Source organism: Mycteria americana, chromosome 1 (genome assembly GCF_035582795.1).
Source record: "Mycteria americana isolate JAX WOST 10 ecotype Jacksonville Zoo and Gardens chromosome 1, USCA_MyAme_1.0, whole genome shotgun sequence".
Lineage (NCBI taxonomy): Eukaryota > Metazoa > Chordata > Aves > Ciconiiformes > Ciconiidae > Mycteria > Mycteria americana.
This window is the reverse complement of record NC_134365.1, coordinates 152697172-152719888: the sequence shown is the minus strand read 5'-3', so window position 1 is coordinate 152719888 and position 22717 is coordinate 152697172. Positions and strand designations below refer to the sequence as shown.

At 37.1% G+C, this 22717-nt stretch overlaps 1 protein-coding gene across 1 annotated transcript in view; it reads left to right on the top strand.

Moving 5' to 3' along the window:
• Positions 1-21780, top strand: part of TGFBRAP1 (transforming growth factor beta receptor associated protein 1) — a 35396-nt gene extending 13616 nt beyond the window's left edge. The window contains exons 4-12 of the mRNA XM_075524810.1: positions 281-435; positions 6159-6241; positions 12451-12792; positions 14132-14189; positions 15548-15691; positions 16719-16865; positions 18489-18648; positions 20282-20715; positions 21590-21780. Coding sequence (XP_075380925.1) covers positions 281-435; positions 6159-6241; positions 12451-12792; positions 14132-14189; positions 15548-15691; positions 16719-16865; positions 18489-18648; positions 20282-20715; positions 21590-21778 — 1712 coding nt within the window. The 3' untranslated portion in view covers positions 21779-21780. The remainder of the gene's footprint in view (positions 1-280; positions 436-6158; positions 6242-12450; positions 12793-14131; positions 14190-15547; positions 15692-16718; positions 16866-18488; positions 18649-20281; positions 20716-21589) is intronic.
• The last annotated feature ends 937 nt before the right edge of the window (positions 21781-22717 follow it).

Genomic DNA, 22717 nt, shown 5'->3' with positions numbered 1-22717 from the left:
GCTTAGGTTCATCATGAGAGATTATAGCTAGTTTCACTTACTCAGAGTGGAACAAAATCTGCCGTAAATAAATAAAGTTACCATTATCTCTGTATTTTTGAGGTGCAATTTACAGGTATACTATACTATCTGGTAAATATGGTAACAATAAAGATGAGTTTTGGAACTTTAACACTGTTTAGGTTCTTGTATCTTAAATAGTAAATCTTAAAGCTTATTTCCAAAATGTGTTTTTTCTGTAAGAGAATGAAAACTGAATACATCTGTTTGCTCTGTCCAGGAAAAGTGATTGTTGCTACTAATAAGGGTGTGTATATCTTGGTGCCACTACCTTTGGAAAAACAGATTCAGGATCTTCTAGCTAGCCACAGAGTGGAAGAAGCCCTTGTTCTAGCAAAAGGAGCTCGAAGGAATATTCCGAAAGAGAAATTTCAGGTCTGTCCTTCCTTTAATTTTCATGAAAATATAAATTTCACAGTTGGGCCATGTATACCAATGGTCAAGTGACTAGAGAGGGTGGGGGACAAATTTACATTGAAGAGAAATCTAATACCTTTTGTTGTTTCAGCCTGAGGAAATAGACATGCTGCTGAATTGGCTTGTGCTTGTAAAGGCTGTGACATTGGCAGGGTTGAATGCTGTTGTTCTGCTCTATTTTTGGTGGGGTTTTTTTTTTCAAGTGTGTACCTTGAAAAAATTGAACACAAACCCAAAAGATTAGTGATAGAAGACCCACTGCAATGCTTCCTTAGTGCTAGGTTCAGTTATTACTTGCTACTGCTGTTTAAAAAAGTATACTTTATTTCAATTTGGAATTTTTAGGTTTTAATTTTTTATCTGACATTCTCACCATATCCTAAACTCCACAGTAATATAACTTCAAAGTTAAATGATGGGAAATCTAAAGCAAATACGTCCTACTTCCGAACTCATACAAGTAGTGCTTGTACTGGTGTATAACTGAGTATTTAATTTCTTTGTGTGGCAAAGTATCTTAGTAACTCTTTGATTAGAGTGTTGATTAGATATTTGTACTCACTTCCTTCTAGCTCTGGTTTATATTACAATACATATTCTACTGTATTTGTTCCTGTTTGTCATTTAGAGACTGAAACTTGGAAAAAGTAGCATGAAATCTCTACTCTTCAAGTAGGTGAATGAATATTTGACTTGCTTTTACAAAAAGAAAGAAACCAAAATTTGATCTGTAACCTGGAAGATCTGGATTGTTTTTTTAATATACTTTGGAGCATTTTGTTGCCATTAAAATGGTATCTGTTGCATTACTTTCGGTTTGTTTAGGAAGATGTAAAGTTTGGAACATGACTGTGGAAAGTACAGAATTGCAGTGGTCCAAAATGATTCAGTCTGTCAGGATTTTTTTTTTTTAATTTCAAGAAGTTTCTAATTCCTTGTCATCTAAATTTTGGTCAAGGCCCTTGAAAAGCAGTCATTAAATGAAATTTGTATCAGCTTTCATTTTGATCCTTAAGTCCTCTGTTGAATGAACAGCTGGGAGGCTGCTGGAAGTAAAAAGCTTGGCCAGAAAAGTGTTTCCATCATTTTGCTAAGGTACAACTATCTGGAAGTACTTGAAGCTGAAAAGTGTTTAGGCAAATACAGAGTTCGGTTTCCAGCATGTTTTGCTTTTCATCTTCACTTCCAACTTTTCCTTTCCAATCTGTTTAAAGAAGCAAACTAAAATCCTGCTGTCAGGACAGGATGCATGATCTAATCAATGTCTTCTATGTATGATAATGTCTAATTCTCCAATTATTTCTTTCCAGTTTATGTAGAGTTAGTGTGGGAGATGTCTTTCTGTGTTTTGCCACAGGATGAACTGCAATTCATTATCTAAAATACGTGATGTAGAATCTTACTCCTCCTAAGTTTTCTTGCATTTAAGATTTTTCTGTCTTTAGGATAAGTTACTTTCTGTTCACATGTATATTATGTGCACAATGTCTGTCTTCCTGAAATTACTGTTTCCAAGAATATTTTAAGTTCTTTCTAACGTAACGTGCTTTTAAGGGTGTTCAGTTACTTTGAGGCAATGCTACAGCTGAAAAACAGAAAACATATTACTTGCAAGCAAAACAGCCTGTTCTAGTTCTGGGCTGTATTTGCAAACTGATATTAACCAGCTTAAATTGATGGAGTCTCCCACTGACTCATATTAAAATGACTCGACTTGGCTTAGTTGTTGAGACATTAGTCCAATTTTTCAGAGCTTATCTGTAGTTGGAAATGTAACACGTTGAGCTTGCTTTCCAACGTGCCTCTGATACTTAATGCTGTCATTACAGGTTTGTTACCAGCACATCAGACTTTCTTTTACTGTAATCTCACATAATATAAACCTGATGGAGTTCAACTAAATTACATGCCTTACATGTGTCTTTTGCCAACATTTCTTTGGCATACTTTAACTGATCACAGTCACTCCTTTCTAACTTCTGTCTAAGAGAGATCTTCGGATTAATAGATATTAGATAGATAATAGGTATCTTCTAATGGATGTTTTTGGATATCTGTTTTGCAAGCTTTACTGATTCCTGAGTAGCTGACACTTTCAAGGCCTTATTTTGCCATTTTATATGAGCAGTGGGAAGGAATGCATAGGTTTGGCATTAAGGCACTTGATCCAGCCACTATAATTTATCCATACAGAAGAGTGATAGTAATTGGTCTGGTACATGTAGTATAGTGCCCCCTTTTCCACATGCTGCTTTAATTTCTGCAGTTTGCAATGGCTGTTGCCATATACATATGACTTGAACTCAGTCATGGCATTGTAGGACAGTTCTTGACGACATGGGTTTTTTTCCTACAGTTCAATATCATATTGTAGTTGCATGCATACACAGGTGCATGCTCTCTCTCCTTATATCAGCAGTATTATATCAGCATAAATATATATATATATATGCTGGTAATGCAGAATGATAGTGGGATTGAAACAGTAAAGTACTGTACTCTCAGAATTATTTGTACAGTCAATATTTAGTTATTGGAAAGAAGCAGGTCATGCATTAGTAGCTCTAACCTGTTGTTTAACCCGTGGTCCCTGCAGACTGCAAATTTGTCTCTGCCATATTAGATTAAAATTCCTTTGGTTTTGAGCATCAAGAGTTACTGCTAGGTAAAAAATGCTAAGCAAAAGTGTTGCAAGGAGGTGGCTTTGCTGGATATCATTTTTGGTAGAAGAATACAAAGGCCTTTCTACCATGCTACCATGAAATGACTGAATACTACTTATTAATTTTTCAGGACAGCTGAAGTTTGCAGAAATCATGGTTGATGGTAGTGAAGACCTTGGTTAGATTGACACACATCTTGCATAGGTATCTCTTTTTTTTTTTTTTTTTTCCCCATTTCTTTTTAGTTCCAAAAAACATATTAACTGCACCCAAACCTGACCAAAAGCTGAAGTGGCTTTCTACAAAAAATCTTTTTGGCAATCTAGTTGGTAATTCTGACCATTTTAGAAAGGATTTTTCTAGCAGTTGAGAGAATTAAGGCTTCACTATAGCTATGGCAGCTTCAGCAGTCATCTTTCTGTTTTCTAGTGCTTTTTCAGATATGAATCAATACAAATCTTATTTTATGTTTTTGTAGCTATTTTTTTAATGTGAATTCAGTCAACAATATAGAATGTTCCTAAAGAATTTCAAGTCCTATGGTGGTTCTTCAGAAATGATAGGGGAATAAACAATGTGAATTTTGACTGGGTGTAACTTACACCTTTTTAGAAGAAGCCTATTGAGGTATTCTGGCAAACGGGTTGGGAAGAACTCAAGATGTTTTTTCTATCATAAACAAAAGTTAACTGTATGTGGTTGGTATATAGGTCTAGCCAGGTCTAGCCCATTTTTAAAAACCTGTGAGAAAGAGAATATGGAATTTTCCACAGACAGTCTGATCTGTTGCTTCTCTAATCTTTACCACAGAACATCTTAATGTCTAGTGTTTATCTTGTTGGCTAAAAATCAACCTAGGTACTGCCTATCCCATCACTGCATCTTTAAAAAGTTGGGAAAGCATCTATCTGTAGACATTCTACAGCTTTTTTGTTGTGTGGCTTAAGGGACAAGTGAAGATATGGCAACATTTAAATGAAAGTGAATACCACTTAATCAGTTCAAATTTAAAACTGATTCCTTGGGCCTGTATTTACACTGTCAATGAGCTCTTTTCAACTTCTAGTTGAAAAGATTGTTGTACAGACTAAACTGTACAATTAAAGCAGTATTTTCAGTGTCTTAGATCAATTCAAACTTAATTCCAATATCCTAATTCAGTAAATTTGTAAATATTAGTAGTCACTCCATTGCAAAGATTGAAAACAGACTTAAAAAAAAAACCCACTGAACTATTTTTGACACTGGTTAGCAGGGTGAGAAATGTTTGTACTTCAACCCTCCCTGGAAAGCTTGATGCCAGATTTGGAAGTTATTCTGGTGCCACAAGATGCTGATAGTTGCAGATTTAAATCCTTTACCAGCATCCTTAAGAATGTAACCAGATGGGTATTCATCAGTTCACAGATTAACATTTATTGATGTAATAACACAGTCATAAATCCAAAACATTTTGGATATTTTGTGAATTAATCACCTGAGGTAGTTTTACTTTATTACTGTAATTAAATTCCCTTTTAGCTTTAGTTAACTGTATTTTTACTTAGTACACTTGGATTTAAAGCATAGTTACATTAATATAAAGATGTCATGAAGTATTGTTTGTTTATTTTTATATTGTTAACATTTGTCTGAAAAGGTGTGCCAGATAGCTTTTCCCTCTGTTTCCCCTTCTATCCCCCACACTGGCATAGGTTTTAATGGCTTGCTAATGATCAAGATTAAGTATTTCCTTATTCGTAAAGCACACACAGACTAAATGGACTTAAGCCAAGCTTTTCTCTTGGCAAATCCACACTCTTTAATCAAGGTGAAAAATCACCAATTAGAATATCAGTCTACCCTACTTGAGGCCTGACACGCTTTAGCAATTCCTGCCTGGAATACGTTGCTAATGTATTGCAGTTTCTTTGGGTATTTTCATTGAAAATGGGAGTCTGTTATTAATAACAGCATTCATTTACACTGCTAAACATTAGAAAGCTGTATATTAATGAGAAAGTTGAAGGGAAAAACTGAGGGCATGTGGATGTAGCTAGGTGTATTTGCAAAATACCAGTGTTGTCACAAATGGTGGATGCTTTGCAGAGCACAATTTAGGTTCCTTGCTTTTAGTAATTCTCTTTTGCCGTAGGAAATATTCTGGGCATGAGGGTTTCATTTAATCTCGTGGTAATTAATTGATTATTCTGATTAAATAAATACCTAGCATTTAAAGTAGGTTTTGTGTTCTTTTTCTAGTGAACTTCTTGTAAACTTTTTTCTGTCTAGGCATGACCTTAACAGTAAAACTTCATAACACATGGCTTTTTGTATGGTTTGCTTGTGCTCCTCTTTTTAGCCATATTTTTATGTACATTGCATAATGTACTGCATATTGGATAAGTTGAACTCCTTTGGAAATATTTTTATTTAAAAACAAACAAACAAACAAAAACAAAACACCCCCACACTGGCAAACTGGCAGAAAGTCAGAAATATGGTCATCAGCTGGGGATGAGACTGTGAGAATCACCAGCAAGGTTGCTGCAGAAGTGAGGTGAGATGGGGAGAAAGTTGGCTCTGTGGGCTCGAGTGGGACCACGCTTGAGTTTAAATCTTTTTTTGTGCCTGTTGAATCATTGGGAACTTCAAAGATTACCATTGGCTTTTACGTTTGCAAATACCACGACCAAAAACTAGAGGCAAGTCAGACTGATATCAGATAAGTCGTTATTTGAATAAGAAAACTTAAACTTGCTGTTTGTTGACTTTGCTTTTAGTAAGTACTCGTGAACAGTGTTGTATTCACACACTTTTGTGTAAGAAACTGGGTCTGGGCAGCAGATTCAGTGTATTCAGGTACATACAATTTAAAATGTAGAGGATCAAGGCGTTATTTTGCATATAACTTGACAGGTCTGGTTGAAGATCATGTGTTCAGTGTTTTTGGCAGGTAGTTATTGCAGTAGTGACTAGCACTACATAAATAACTCCTCACAAATATAATAAACCTTTTTTCCCCCTTCTCTTTTGTAGGTAATGTACAAACGAATCCTGCAGCAAGCAGGTTTTATACAGTTTGCACAGCTTCAGTTCCTTGAAGCAAAAGAACTCTTCAGGTAATTGTGTGACACAAAATTTATTAATTTATCAATTTATCTTCTTTAAATAAGGAGTTAGTGTTCTTGGTTTTAAAAACTTAGTCGCTTGAATGTTTTCTGATGCAAATGTGAGTTCACTGTGATAAAATGGTTTTGTTGGGGGTAAAACCAGTAACATTGAAACAACTTTATAACTGAAGAGTTAGTGCAACTGATTTTTTTGTATGCTAACATACAGTAGTATTAAGACTGTCATCTGAGAGTTACATGTGTGTAGATTTTTTTTTACTTTATGCTCATGAAGGTCAAGGCCTTATTATTGAGCCTGTGCTGTGATTTACAGCATGAACATTGCCTGGTTCTTTTTTTCTTTTTTTTCTTTTTTTTTTTAGGAAAAACAAACTTATAACAAAAAGTTACAATTTAAATATTATTGATGTAATTGCACTAATTTTTTTGAGGATGTGGATGCTGAATTTGTGTTAACACTTGTTCTGCTAGGCTTTTTCCAGGAAACAGATTATTTGTTCTTGAAGTCTGTACTAGCCTTCCTGATTTAGCTGTTTCAGCAGCCACTTGTTTACAAATTGACCTTTGTACTCCACTTTCATTCAAAAAATGCTGCTTGTTATCTTTATTTTACCTGATAATTTCATTTCTGCTAGCCATGCCTCATTCTGTGATGGAGTACTGTCCAGAGTTAGTGTAATCCATGCTGACCACATAAAATAACTCTCCTTGTTATCTCCTGAAATTCACTTTAAATCAGTGTAGAGTCTATGGAATAGGATTAAGGTTAGACAATTTGCTGTACGTTGTGTGTACAGTATAGGAAAAAAGTTGTCCTGGGGTTTATGGAAATGTATCAAGGAAAGTAAGGATTTGGGGAATGTTACTACTGATGAGGGACTTCATTTTGCTTCCTGCTCACCAGGATAATGGGAGACACTGGGCTTGAATGGGTACTGTACACTGAGTGAAGATTATGGAATGACAGGAAAGGCCTGAACAGCATTTAGTGACAATTTGTTTTGGCCACAACCGCTTTCTGTATCACCTTGTAATTTTTGGCATTAGTGAGCAACTTGCAGTATTCCTCCTCCCTGTAATCTTGCAGACACTAGACTGAATCAGTGCTGTTGTGTGTCTGAAGTAAAAGTACAAGCCGTACATAGTTGGGGATCCTTTATAGCATTCCCACAAAGCCCTTCCATGTGGCTTTCCAATGGACTTTTTATCTTTTTATTTTTTTCAGTGTGGCCAGCTTTGGTAAAATTGCTTGTTTGAGGTTGTAGTGGCTATAAAGTGTCTTCATTGTCTGGGTGTGGTTAGGTGGCCAGACTTGCATAGCTCTGCAGCTGTCTTTACTATGGCTGACACTTCAACTTTTTTTCTATCACTTTATTCCACCTTGTCTGGCAGTAATTCCCTGTGGGGTCTAATCTGTTGGCCCCACCTTGCTGGTAGTGGCCTGAGGATCTTTTAAAAGCAGTGAAAAGGGGGAAGTGTATCCTGCGGGGAGCTCCAGCACCTTGTGGAAGTAGCCAAGATAAGTTATGCAGCCTCCATCCAACCAGCAGTCCATCTGACAAATGAGCTTTAATGAACAGGATCGTGAGAGCTCCTCCATAGAAAGAAACATGCTTCACAAGCAAATGTGCTGTCCAGGCATGAATTTTGGAGCTGAGTCGGCGTCCCAGGGTGTTCCCTTCCTCTAAAAGCCGCAACTCCAAAGCAGAGCAACTGTTCATGAATTGCTGAAGTCTGCTGGGGGGGAGAAGGCAAAGATAAGTTTTCTGTGCTTTTCTTCTGGCCACCATAAGAGTATATACTAATTTCAGAGTATTTTGGTAACTTTGAAAAACTCCTTAGGGAATCCACGTTCCCTGATTTTCAGCCCTGGTGAACATCCACAGTTAGAGTAATATCTGGTTATGCCCTGATATACACTCAGTCTTGTTCATTTTAGACTTACTGATGCTCAGAGGAAAAATGGGAAAGATAATGGCAGTCTGTGCAAGCACTTCCTCCCATCCCCAAGTGTTGCTCTGCAGGTGTTTCAAGCTAGTGTTAGTCAGAAATAACTTGAGTCTTAAAACGCCAAAGGGAAACTTGATACCTATCTGAGAAAAGATGGATTTAGCAGTGAAACACAGTGGCAGCAGTACCTCCAAGAAAACTTGATGTGACATGGGCCTACTTCTGGCGAAATATGAAGTGAGATTGTCTCACTCCTCAGAAAATATCTGTCAGTTACAGGCTAGCAGGGGAAATTATTATATTGGTTTAAAGGTCTAATTTTCTTGCATCAATAATCCTTCTTGGATAACCTTGTCAAGATACAGCTATATCTTATGCTTAACTTTATAGTTCTTAAATACTGAAACTTTTAAGAGGAATACTTTCCTGCTAAGTTCCTCCTTTTGGTTATGCTGATACTTCTGAATACTGAAGAAGGTTGAAAAAAGGAAGGAAGTGGTAGCTTTATTGAAACTCAAGTAGTTCAACAAAGGGAGGAGAACTTTCTTCAGCTGGATCTGTTAACCTTAAGCTGAGTGAGCTGTCACAGCGGGGCTTCTTTGGTCTGACAAATTCTGTTATAAGCAATAACAGAATTGTGATTGACTGTGTTACATAGTTGTGATTTATATATTTTTGCTATTTCATATTGCTGTCATTGGAGGCTCGCATGCAGTTAGACCAAACAGCAATGTTTAGCAGGCCATTTGCTGAATCCTAAATGTCTTGCTCGGATGTTGGTAGCTGTCACAGTGAAACCATTTTTCTCCAGTGTGTTTGGTTATGTCCTTTCACTGGTTAGATGTTGCTTACAATCTGACATGCCACATACTGGAACTTTTCTGAACTTTGTTGCTCTTTTTAACAAATAAAAGCATTAACTCTTCACAGTGTTGTCTCACCTGGGAAAGGCTATAGAGAGGCTTACAGCTAAAGTCTCTCCTACACTGGAAAGGTTAAAAATTGCTGCTACTTATACCTGGAGACGTAAGTAGGACTCAGTGTGAGATTTGCATCTTAAACATGATTCAAGAATATAAGCTTCTATTACAGCCAGTGGGATCTAGGCAAAACAGCTAAATCATGTAGGCGTCTTTGACATCTCTGATATCTGTAAATTTAAGGGTCTGAATTTAGACCTAAGTTTCCTGAAAACTTGTAGATTCTGCCTGTTGCATTGTTTGTATATATGAAACCCAAAAAGACCTAATGCAGAATTACTCGAAGGGAAGTTGCCTCTTAACATCGACAGCTTGACTTCTCTTAAGAGCCTGTTTTCTACGTTGTGATAAGTTGCTAGCTATATTTTGCTAAACCTGAGATGCTAGAAGCTGAAGATGCAAATCTGTTTTTCAAGAGAGATGAGGTCCTTTGTAGCTGCTCCTAAACTTTTTCCTCCAAATGTGGTGGAAAGAGCCACAAGACGTCCACAAATCCCAGGACCCATAAGCCTTGAGATTAATGTTAACCATTTATGCAGGTGGGGTCTTTGTTTAGTATTTGGTATTTTTCTGAAAAAGTTTGTTGTGGATGATACTGTGCTTTGAAGGAGGCTGCTTGACTGCTGATTACCATTGCTGTGGGGAGAGCAAAACTACAATGTGAGCTTGAGTCAGACCTGCTGAGAGAACCACTGGTGATTCACAGCCCAGGGTTTGGGCTAGCCTGAGTTGGAAGCTGGTTTTGATTCTCCTTGTGGAAACGGATGGTCATTAAGGCCAGAACCTGTGAATTTCAGAGGTGAAGTAGCTGACTACTTCCTCATCTAGGAAAAGTTGGATGGTAAGATGAAAGGATGCAGAAGCTATTGCAGAAGTAGGAGAATGTTTTAAAACTTATTAAAAGTGGCATGTTAAATATAGCATTTTTAACTTCTTCATCAGTCTCCATGGTCATAGTCTTCATTTCAAGCTTAGGCCATCTACAAATACTTGACAGCATATCCAGCAAGGGAACCAATGTTTATACTTTAATTTCTGCAGATTTGTCAAGACTCCTTGCTTCTGCACTAATTTTGAGTAGCCTGTTGATGTTATTCAAGTTATGGGTTAACTTTTGTTCTAAAACAAATCGGTGAAAAACCTTGGCGGGGGGGGGGGGATCTTTCTTTAAATAGGGTTAATTTTCTAGTGTAATACATCTCATGTAATGTATTTTATCTGGTGGTCCTCAGGTCTTAAACTTTCACAAGTAGTTGGACTAGCTAAAGCTGCAGTTAGATTACTGTAACGAGTTCATACTAAAAGTGCAAATGCTCTTTGAACCATCAGGTCACACCACTGACAGAACTTGCTGCTACTTGGTTATTCTGCCTCTTAAAAAAAGTCCTCATCTACTTGTGAGTTCCATCATAATGTAGATCTAAGAACTTCAAAACCAAATACCAGGTTTGAAAAGGGGGATTAAAAGGAAATTTCAAGTGCAGAAATCTGCAAAGTAGATATGAACACTTTACTCTTGGTTAGAGGCTGGCCTTTCTAGTGTAGAGGTGCTTTTTTTAGGCAGGAGGAACTCTGTGTACGAATCCTTGCTATTGCCTTGTACAGAAAAACTTGCTATTCAAACTTCTTCTCATGGGAAGGCTTCCCATGTTCAGATTTTTCTCTGTTGTGGTCCTTTATTGTTTGTGTTGCTGTTCCCATGCTTCGCAGTCACTAAGTTCTGGAACAGGATACTTGCTGCTTTTAAATTTGCTGTTGCTGCTGTCTCCCAGAATTTCATTCTTCTGGTCTAGATTTTTGTAGCCAAAGGACGGTATTTACTTTTTTTAAAAGTTCTAAATCGGAGTTGCCATGGTGATGCTTCCTACTAGTTCATATTTCCTGGATGGTTTTGGAACTCTGTCTCTGGCAAGAAGTGAACGACTCGGGGCATGCCCCACTGCTTTAATTACTTTACAACAGTAGGGAAGGGATGATGAGCCTGCTTGTGAGGATCTTTCACACTTTATTGCCTGCAGAAATCTGCTGCTTCATCTACTTCCATGGTTATAACTTGTTTCTTTTTGGAATTCTTTCCAATCAAGGTTGTGAATGGAAAGTCTTTTTGAAGTTGCTGATCACCGGATAGATAAGAACTATCTTTTAAAAGTTTTATTTGGAACAAAATAGTAACTAACCAGGGTTTCTTTTAGAGAACTGTCAGTTCATGTTGATTGGGTTTTTTTTCAGCAACAATATCTCCTGCATTTCAGGAATGCTTATCTTGAAAGAAGAATTCTGAATAATGACTTTGACAGTGAAATAAAAGATAAATTCTGATTTCTTGCTGTTCTTCTAAAGCAAGGCCTGGGGAGAGGAGTCATTCTAGCTGTGAAAATTGGGGAGTTGTTTGCCATGTGTGGAAAAAACTTCTCATTTTATTCTTCTGTCACAACATGCATTCTTCAGATGCTTGAGGAATTCTTCAATCTAGGCTGAAAGAAAAATGTTTTGTGTAGCATATCTATGTTACAATTTGCTCCTGGATAAAGTATAGATGCCCTTCACGTGCGAAGTCGAAAAGCCACTCCATAGTATCTGACACAGATGTACACCCAAGACCTATGCCAGTACAATGGACTGCTACTTATTGGTTAGACAGATGCATAATCAGTGTCCACAGTTTGTTTTCAGAACCTCATTAAGAAGTGAGCTGGAGGAGGAATCTGGTGCATTGCAGGGTTGGGAAAAATGTTTTCATCATCCAAACGTGTTCTGAAAGCTTTCGTTTTCTACAGGAAGTTGCTGTTTTCTGCAGAATTACACTTGCACAGTCTTTGTGGCTTGCCTGAAAGGGCTCACTCTCTCAATTTTTTTTTTTTTTTTCCCCTCAATCAGAAGACTAGCTCCCATAATGTATGGATGAAGTCTAGGACAGTCCTAGGAACTGCACTAAGGCTATTCAGCTGATTTTTGTATATGCCACAGAACAGCTGTGGGATGTCAAAAGCAAAAGGCTGGCCAGGCTCCTAATTCTCAGAGCTTTCAATGTCTAGAGGAGGAAAAAGAATGATAAACAAGTTTGGATAGAAATAGCAAAAAAAATTCCAAATTTGTTCTGAATATATTCTCTTCAGCATAGAAGGCAATAACTTTCAGAAACTGACAACCTGTTAGTGTCCTGACTCTAAGCATATGTGAGCACACATTCCCAGTATGTTATTTTTTTGTGCCTATGTATACTTTTTCTTTCTTTTTGCTTCATCTAGTTTGACACTGTAATTGCAGAAGCGGCCAGCTTGATGTCCGGGAGCTGATCTCTCTCTACCCCTTCCTGTTGCCTACTTCCTCTTCATTTATACGGTCTCATCCCCCTCTGCATGAGTACGCGGACCTAAACCAGCTGACCCAAGGGGACCAGGAGAAGATGACAAAATGCAAACGATTCCTCATGAGTTACTTGAATGAAGTCCGCAGCACTGAGGTTGCAAATGGCTACAAGGAAGATATTGACACAGCTTTACTCAAGCTATATGCAGAGGCAAATCATGAAAGCCTGCTGGATCTGCTAGTTTCAGAGAACTTCTGTCTTTTAACAGATAGTGCTGCCTGGCTGGAAAAACACAAAAAGTGAGTGGATTTTTTTGAGTATCGCACCTTTGAGACCAGAGGGAAAATTGTCGTAAATGCTATTGGCTTCTAGAGCAATGTGTTCAAATCCTTGTAGTTTCTGTGCTTTCAGGTCCAAAGGACAACTTGGCCTGACTTGTCAGCATTTTAAAATGTTGGTGAAAAGGTATTAATTGACAGTCTGAGGTAAAGGAAATGCATTCTGTCTTACGCTGGTAAATACAGAGTTCTCCCTGAAAGTTTCTGTGTCCAACACAAAAATAAAGGATTGGTACAAATTTGGAGGGGGGAAAAAAAAAGGCAATTTGTTTGCCCTTGTGACAGTGAGAGTTGAATGGACGCAGTAGTGGTACTCAGACAGAATGAAAAGATGCGTTAAAGCATGCACTACCTTAGGTAGAAGCTATTAACCAGCTAGTGGCTTAAAATTGTAGTTGCTTATTCAGGGAAAGAGATCTTTTGAATTGTGTATTTTCTGTGCTCCCACTGATTCACCAAAAGGAGGTTGCTTAAGATGACTGCTAATGGCTTCAAATTGGAAATGCCAGCAGGTGGAGAATTGACTGTCCGTAAGCAGGAAACACTAGATAGTAAATGTGTAAAATACAAACTCCAGTTGTAGGTAGTGTCTCGGATTTAATTTCTTTAAACTGTGTGGTGCAGTAGTAGCAACTACAGTGGTGAGGAGGAGTCTTTAATTGTGGTTAGATTTAGGTTAGTTTCATTTATTTCAGGTGTTTTGTTAAATCCTCTTGGTAAGTATGGTTTGCATGGCAAACTTGCAAATGTGAATGGTAGAACGTTGTTCCATGAGAACAGCCATTACAGAACTTCAGCTGTATTTTTACTACAGTACACAAAAAACCTCTGTAATGGCACTGTACAAAGCTCTTCCTTGCCTGACTTGATTTCATGCTGCACTAAAGAAAAAAATGTTTCTGATAGTAAAACAGAGTCTTAAGTAAAAGCATAAAAATTTGATGTAATGACACCTAATTAACTGTTGGAGGAATATTTATCATTTGGAGCTGTGTGTTAAGTCTGTATATAAAATTCAAAGAACAGCATGGGCATCATCTCTAATTTGACACATACTTAGTTTAAGTTGGAGCTAGTAACTAGAAACTGCCTTAGAGACAGGAGAGACAGACACATTTCTAAGACAGAACCTCTCTCCTTTGATTCTGAAAAAGAGCCTACAGACATTTGTTCAAGTGTAGATGTGGCCATGTATATGTCACTGTAAGCGATTATTTGTTATATTCTGTGCTAATCAAACCATAATGAAATTGCTAGGAAAGATCTAGCGATTTTATTATTATTTTCTCTTTCTATACAGGTATTTTGCCCTTGGTCTCCTCTATCACTACAATGGTCAGGATGCTGCAGCACTTCAGGTTAGAATAAAGCTTTTAGCATCATCTGTAAACCATTCCAAAATACCAGTTTACCTCTGAGATAAAAATCTGAGGTACTAATTTATCTGTTTGAAAAGTAGTGATGTGTATATATGAGACACTTATGCTAAGACTTCCTTGAATAAATTAATGCGCTAGATGTGAAAAACCTGAAGAGCTTACTGAAGATGACAGCTATTTAGATGCTTGTATGCTATTTTTTAAGCAGCACTGTGCATACCAGAACATATGTTTGTACTCTTAAAAGATGGACAGAAGTGCTAAAATAATCAAGAGATCACTTAAAAAGGTGTTTGAGGGACTTCAGGAACATATCGTGTGCTGATTAGTCTGTATACACACAGCAAAGCAGTATTGTAATCTCATGGCAGACACTGACAGCAACTGAGTTTATTTTCTTATCTGATGATGGACAGCGAAAACACATTCTGCAAGATCTGTGGCTTTTAGCTGGGTTAGTAATCCCTTTGGGCCGCCCCCCCCCCCCCCCCCCTTCTGATGTCACTAAGACTAACAGTGGTCTGTATACTGCAGTCTAGATAATTTTGTTATTCCTGTCTGCAAAGCTTCATCTAGAAAAATTAATATGTTCTTGATCAATAAATAGCATGTATGTCTCAGACTATATCCAGTACCTTAAGTACTTTGCCTTACTGTGTGGCTTTTTGAGTTGGTTAATCACAGTAACACTGTCAAATGCATTCAAGTCAGTTATATAAATAGTAATTTCCCGAGCAGAAAACCAGTAAGGACAACAAAAACAGTATGCACCTTTGTCATATGCAAGATATTTTTCTTTGTGTTTCAAGGAACAAGGTGTATTGCTAAACTGGTCTGCTAGATGTGGCACCTTTTAATTCCAATTATAATGTGTATAAAAATAATCTCACATGGTACTTAAAGTTCTTCAGTCAAAAATGAAAGAAGAGCAGAAAATCAAGTTTTCTTTTAAATTGTTTGTATCATTTGCATTTAGTCTTGCACACACAGAACACATGAAAAGTATACCATGCATTGGAGAAAAGGACTTTTATCAAAAGTGTTGTGATTAGTATACCTCCTCCTGAAGTATTTGACCAATCACTCAGAATGAGAACCCACATGATGTGGGGTCTGAATTAGTCGAATATGGCAGGTGCAAGAAAAGCCTGTGATGGAGAGGAGGCATAAATTTAGTGACCAGTGAGGTCCCTTGCAATTCCTGTTCCTAGGAGCTCTTTCTAACTGCACAAGTACTAATAGCTAATGCTAAGTGTTGTAGTAGCTCACATAAATTTTGAGTTGGAAGAGCTAGTACATGTTTTAAGCACTTTAATCTCTGTGTGTTTTTGTTGCAGTTGTGGGTGAAAATAGTTGATGGAGACATTCAAGATTCAACACGTTCAGATCTCTATGAATATGTAGTAGACTTCCTTACATTCTGCTCAGACCAAGATCTAGTGTGGAAATACTCTGAATGGGTTTTACACAAAAATGAAGAGGTTTGTGATTGGTGTACTTTTCACAAAACATCATAAATATAAAGTATTTTCCTGCAGTGGTGTTCAGGTGTTCATTAACCTTGTTCCATCTTGACAGCTAATTGGACCATTTTTGCAGAATATTTAATACCAGTTAAATAGTGATAAACAGAAAAAAACCTTTCAGGTCTCTCAATTATTCTAAGTTCCTCTGTTAACAAGTGCTAGTGGTAACTGCCTCTTCTTCTTCTGAAAAGGAAGTTTAGGTCATCCTGTACAATGAAAGATATAGCATGTCTTCTGTTTTTCTTTATACTGAGCAAGATAATTTTCAGATCTTAAAAACCAAAATAACCTAACAGGTTAACTGTTGCTGCTGTTTCTTTTTTTAAAGAATTCCAGGGACGGGTGATATCTGTGTACACTAGGATGTGGAATAAGTAACCTTCATTCAAGACAAAACCTCATTGCTACAAGAATTAACTTAATCCACCAAAATAAAAATAATTTTGTAACATCCATTAGTGTGGTATGCTGTTAAATGAGATGCTTGATGCTGCATCAGACAGTCTGTGCTGTTGGAACTTGTCACTGCCTAATTTGTATTAATTTAAAGCTCAGTTATAACATGCAATGACAGATTTCTAAACTTTTGTTTCGGTCATTATAGAAGTGTCTTGCTCTGTGTATATCATCACATTTGATAAGGCTGTAAGCATTCTGGTCTCTAACTTACACTTTCTTGCTGCAAAGGCTGAAGTCTCTTGTTCTGCTGTTATGCAGATCTGTTCAATACTTTTTGTGGCTGGTGGAGTTTGTGCCCAAAACAAGGTTTATAGGCTGGACAATGTATAGACTACGAATTGAGGTAATGGAGATAGGCGTGAGTGAGACACGATAAGCAGACTAGTGTAATCTTGGTGGTGTTGAGCAGGGTTTTGTGTTGTTTATCTTCCTGAATAATGTACTAACTAATCTGATAGTGCTATTAAATATTTCAAATAAAATGGTTGCCACTGAGTTCCTAAATGCAATTAACTCTTTCCAGGTTGGCGTACAGATTTTCACTAAAAGGCCTTTGGAAGAACAGGAGAAAAACAACATTAATCCAGATGATATCATCAGTTGCCTTAACAAATATCCTAAAGCACGTGTTAAATATCTAGAACATCTAGTATTGGAAAGAAAAATAGAGGTGAGTCCTACAAGAATACTAAAAACAGGGATAGGATTCAGAATGCAGACTAGGATTAACAACTCTGAAAAAACCCAAAGTCTAGAAGAAATAAGCATAATTTGAAGGCTTTCAGATGTACTCGGAGTAGGGAAGGAGTGATTTTAAGATTAAAGTAGAAGATGAGGAGCAGATATCTGCATTATTTTTAACTTTTCAACTCTCATGATGGCAAGACAGTTGCTTTTACCTCCCCTCAGAGGACTGGATTTTTTTTTTTACATCTGATCGTTGCATACTTTTCTGTTTCACTAATGAGGCTCAAACCTCCGTCTGTAAAGATCATAGGAAAATGGTTGAGCAACTGCTAATCCTATTGCACTGTTGCAGCAATATACTAAAATTGCTAATTCAGCATTTTACAGGTAGGTATGTTTATTCTGTCCTTCTAGAGGGATTTGAGCAATTAATGATAGATTTAAACCATGCACCTCTCACTGTAGAATTCCAAACCACTCTGGATGTTGAATGTCCAAAAGATGTGTTCACAAGTCGTAAGCAACAGTGTGTTCTACCTTTGGGTTTTTAAGCACAATACAGAAACAGCCAAACATTATGGTACTTGGATATGAGACATTTTAAGCACAGGAGAAGTTACTTTAACCTGCAAATAAAGCAAGGAAATGAACATTGGAAGAACTCAGCAGAACTGCTGACCAGTTCACTAATTTACATTCTTCAAATACACATGCTAGATCAATGGTTTCCCTCTGTCGCTCTTGCAAATACGGCAAGGTGTGTGACACCGTGACAGATGAATGTACTAGTTTCTGATGTCATGAATATTTTCAAACAAACTTTTTGAGTTAAACATAGTGCCTTGTAGAATATTTGTGTTAAAAATAATGTATAATTAAATATAATTAAATATTATAATAATTACTCTACGTGCTAGTAAAGGCTGGGTTATACATTGATTTGGTCTTCAGAAAGTACCAGATTATTGTGAATGCTTTAGTGAGAATGTTTCAAACAGTCAAATCATCAACTTGTTTTGATGAATATTGGGTAGTGAATAACAAAAAAGCACTGTGCCTTTAGAGTACTTGTCTACCTCTGGTGGCTTTCTCAAATTTTACTGCAGAAATAGAAAAGGTCAAAGAACATACCTGAATATGAGGAATAATTAATTAGATGACAATTACTCATTTTACAAGGGAAACAAAAGGAGAAGACACAGTGGAGATCATACTTGTACTCGAAGGAGAGAGATCTGCTTTACTGCATTGACTTTCATTAGGTGAACTTTTGAAAGGAAATAATTTTTGCACAAGAAAAGCTATTTATAGAGCTTGTTTATTTAAGGTGAAGAAGGGCTTAGGAATAAGCTGTTTCATATCTACATTTTGGAAATAGAGGTGTTAATGAAATAGAGAATCCCATAGTATAGGTATAGTGTATTTTGTGAAGCTGGTCTGAATAAGTTGTCTATCTGTGCGAACAAAAGACTTTCTCATTAATTTGAATTAAATAAATGAATTAAAACACATTTCTATGTAATTATGTAAATATTTGTCACTGTTATTGGTGGGGAGAAGGGGTTGTCTTTGTAAACTGAGCTAACATTGTTCTTTTCATTTGTAGAAAGAAAAGTACCATACTCATCTAGCTGTCTTGTACTTGGAGGCAATACTTCAGCTAAAATCTGTGACCACAGATAATTGTACAGAAACAACTGAACTGCTGTTTAAACTACGCAGTCTTCTTCAGAAATCTGATCTTTATAGAATTCACTTCATTTTGGGTAAGATGCACGTTGTCTGTTATAAATGCTATATGTCAGTTCTAGCAGGAAACAAAATAAAGCCCTCAAGGATAGAAAACTGAAAGAGCTGAGGTTTCTAGGTGTATTTGGTTGATAGGCTTACCATCTGTATTTCTAACAGACACAGGTTAATTTAGAAAGCATATCTGTTAGTGTTGTCTTTGAGCTCCCATAGCTCGTGAGGTACAATGGTATGTTTGCCACTGCACCAAAGACAGAATACCATAACTAGCTAGGAAAAATATCTTCGTACAATCATCTTCTTAATTTTAGTCAGTTTTTTTAATGATGAACATGTAACTTGTGACAATCTTTTGCAATGTAAGACTTACAAGTTTATTTGTTAAGCAGTCTGTTTCTCAGTGAACTGAAGTGAAGCTTTGAGGAATCTTGATTACCAAGGACTTGTTTGTTGTCCATAACCCACTCTCACCCCGAAAGCTGGGGTTCATGCTAAACAAAAATGTGAGCATCTTTTTGAGTGAAAAGCGCAACATATGTCTTACTGTTGGTATAAGGCAGGCAACAGTTTAGCTCAATTTTTTACTTGGCCAGTGCTTATAATGGCTAATTTTTAATGTTTCATCCACTGGAACAGACTGCTTAACTGGAACAGTGGATGAAAGGGAAATGACTTGTTATTGTACTGAAAGATGTGACATGTTTTTCTGAAATTCAGTGGAAAAATCTAGTGGATGTAGAACTAAAAATAGCCGAGTAGCAACTAAAATAATTTACCATTTAATGTCCCCTTGCCTTTCCAGTCAGCAAAACATTATATGACAGATAATGTACAAGTATAACACAGTCATTGAAACTCTTGCTCTCTTTCATCTTTTAATTTTTAACCAAATTTTTAAGGACAAGAGTTACAAGATAGATTATTCTCTTGAAATCCATGTACTCCAAAACACAGGATTTCTTACATGAGAATTCTTATCTTACATGAAGGTGAGATCAATGCATGCTACTGTGTTCCTCCTTGATAACCAAAATATTTTGGGGAGAAAAACATTTTCTTTCCATACCTTTTACAGAGGCCTATGCCAAATCTTTATCACCTTTACAATAAGTAGAGGATTTTCTACTTTATCTTGAAATGCCAGATGAACTTGCCATTCCCCCTGCCTGTCGCTGAGACTTTAACTAACTGTCAGACTGGATTAAGGGTTTGTAGTGTCCTTTTCTTAAAGGGAAGTACTATTTGATCTTTATTGTCTTTTATGGCCTTTAAACTATTCTGTAATTTTCTATAATTTTGGGAGAAGCAGAGGTTAAAAATATTGCAGCTTCATCTTACAGTTTATCATACATGGTAGTGTGTGAGGAAATGTGCAAGACTGACATGCTAGAATTTAAAAGATGTCAGTGACATTGGTTTTATAACCTGTTTAGTAATTTCTTTTTCTCATATTTTGTGGTGCTCTTTTGTTGGATATGTGTTTCCATACATCTTAGGTATTCTTGTACTAAATATCTGTCCTTTATAGCTGCCAGCACCCCTGCAAAACTAGCAGCAGTTGAGTTCTGTGGACTTGTTTGCATTGACTCTGGGAGAGAGAGTAGTTGCCTTCTCCACTGAGCAAATATTGCCTTGTTTCTCATTTAACAGACAAAATCCAGGGCACAGACCTTCATATGGAAGGTGCAATTTTATATGGAAAGCTAGAAGAACATGAGAAGGCTTTGCATATCCTTGTCCACAAGTTAAAGGACTTCCGTGCTGCTGAAGAATACTGTATGTGGAACTCTGAGAACAGAGACGTGCAGTACAGACGGAGGCTTTTCCATATGCTGCTGTCAGTGTATCTAAATCCAGGCACTTCGGATTGTGCACTAGTCATGGCTGCTGTGGATCTCTTGAATAACCACGCTGTTGAATTTGATGCAGCTCTAGTTTTGCAGCTGGTGCCTGACAGCTGGTCAGTGCAGCTCCTCTCCCCGTTCCTGGCTGGAGCAGTGAGGCAAAGCATTCATACACAAAGAATGACTCGGACTGCACTTGGGTTAGCACAAGCTGAAAACTTAATCTACAAACACGAGAAGGTAGGTTGTGTTGGTTTTTTTGAATAGAGGCACTTTGAAGCTTTACAGTTAAGTCCTTTGACATGTAATAATCAGCAGAAATTTGAAGAATTAGGACTAAGTTGTCTTCGTGTCCTTGGCAGTTTTACTTGCTGCATTTATTATTTTTTTGTCATGACGACTAGATTCAAACTTAATTTTACACTTTCTCTGTAAAACAAAAGGGAAGGTGGGCACCTTGAAATAGAAATCACTTTGAACTTCTGGGCTGAATGAAAGTGAATCTGGGATTTACAGGTTAACAAAGTTATTGCAGAAACTTTAACAAATGTGAGTTAGCGTTTTTTTCACTAGGATTGAGACCTGTCAGAATTTGCAAAAAAGTTTACCCAGCATTTAGTATTAATTGAAGCTTGTTAGTAGCTTTTGTTAGTGGTAAATTCACTTGTGAAGCTTTCTTCTATTCCTGGCTAGAGCTGTGTTGCTTAAAGCTCCCAGTAGATTCTTAAATCTGTTTAGTTCTAACAACAGTATATCCAGCAGAATCGGTCTGGAATAAAAATGCATCAGTGCTCAGTTTGCTCTGGCATTGTCCTGTGACCTTGTTTAGGAAGCTGCATTGGGTTTTCAGTTGCATTAAATGTGTGAGTGCTTTTCTTTATTAAACAAAGAAGGAAAAAAAAAAAAGAAGGAAAAAAAACAGTACTTAAGAGGAAGCATGAAAATGAGTATGAATGTGGAAATGGAATTCAAGTTAAATGGTTCAAGCTGTCTTTTCTTACTACCTCTATCATTGACCAGCTTTGTCCACTTGGTACAGTTGGAATTATATGCCTCATAATTTCCCTTCTTTTCTTGCCAGATTCATGTTTGGATTTTTTTCCCCTCTCTTTAGGTTAAACAAAAAGGAACCCCAATTCTTCTTTCGGACAAAAAGGTCTGTCAGGTGTGCCAAAATCCTTTCTGCGAGCCTGTATTTGTAAGATACCCAAATGGGGGTATGGTCCACACACACTGTGCTGCAAGCAGACATCTGAATTCAAACATGACTCATCACTCTTCCAGCTCCAGCAATCAGACTTGAAATATGTTCCAGTCCCACAGGTTCCCATGACTTATACCCCACTGAAAGTGGGCTGGAAAAAAGAACAAAGTGCAGCTACTTTAGGTATAAATCAAGACGAACAGCTAGTCTTTGGGTTAACGGGAAGACTTTTAGTAAATATGAAATATCGCCACTTATCTTTTTGATTTCTAATGAATGTAGATAGAAAAGAAAATTCACTACCAGAAATGGAGAGGTGCAAATATAGGCTCTTCTGTATATAGTAATAAACAGTTAAAGAAAATGAGCCTTTTCTTCACAGTAAGGATGAATGTTATGGAGACAAGGCAAATGGTTATTTTAAGAAATGTCACTTTGCACTGAATATGGTGTTGATAAATTTGTAGAGGTGGAGATGGCATCTATTGGAGTTGGAATTATTGGAACATTACGTGACAAGACTGGCATCATGCAGCTTACTATCAAGACAAAAATGTGCATTGGTTATAATGTTTGCTGCAGCATGTCCTCTTTTGGGCTGAATTCTCTTCCCCAGGATCACATTATGAACTTGATTTTTGCTCTACAAATCGTTGGCTTTTGATGCACTTTTTAGTACTCCCCATACCCCCACCCCCCGCTATATAGAATTTAAAGGTAAGCACTGGTCCATTAGGTTTCTACTCCTACAGTTACTGTAATGAATTGAGTGGAAACTGATCGTCTCAGTCACACAGCTGTGCTTGGAAGAAAAAAGAACGAAGTTGGATTGTCTGGTCAGACTGTAGTCACTTTTATATGGGGGAAGAGACCTTAACTTTAATATTGATTTATTTATTAATATGCAAATATACTGTACATACAGTTGAATAAATTGATCTTATATCATTGTAGAGTTTCTTTGGAGGATAAAGATGTAGCTGATACATAAAGTGTACAGGTTGTGTGCTGAATGTTTGCTATAACATAACTTAGGCA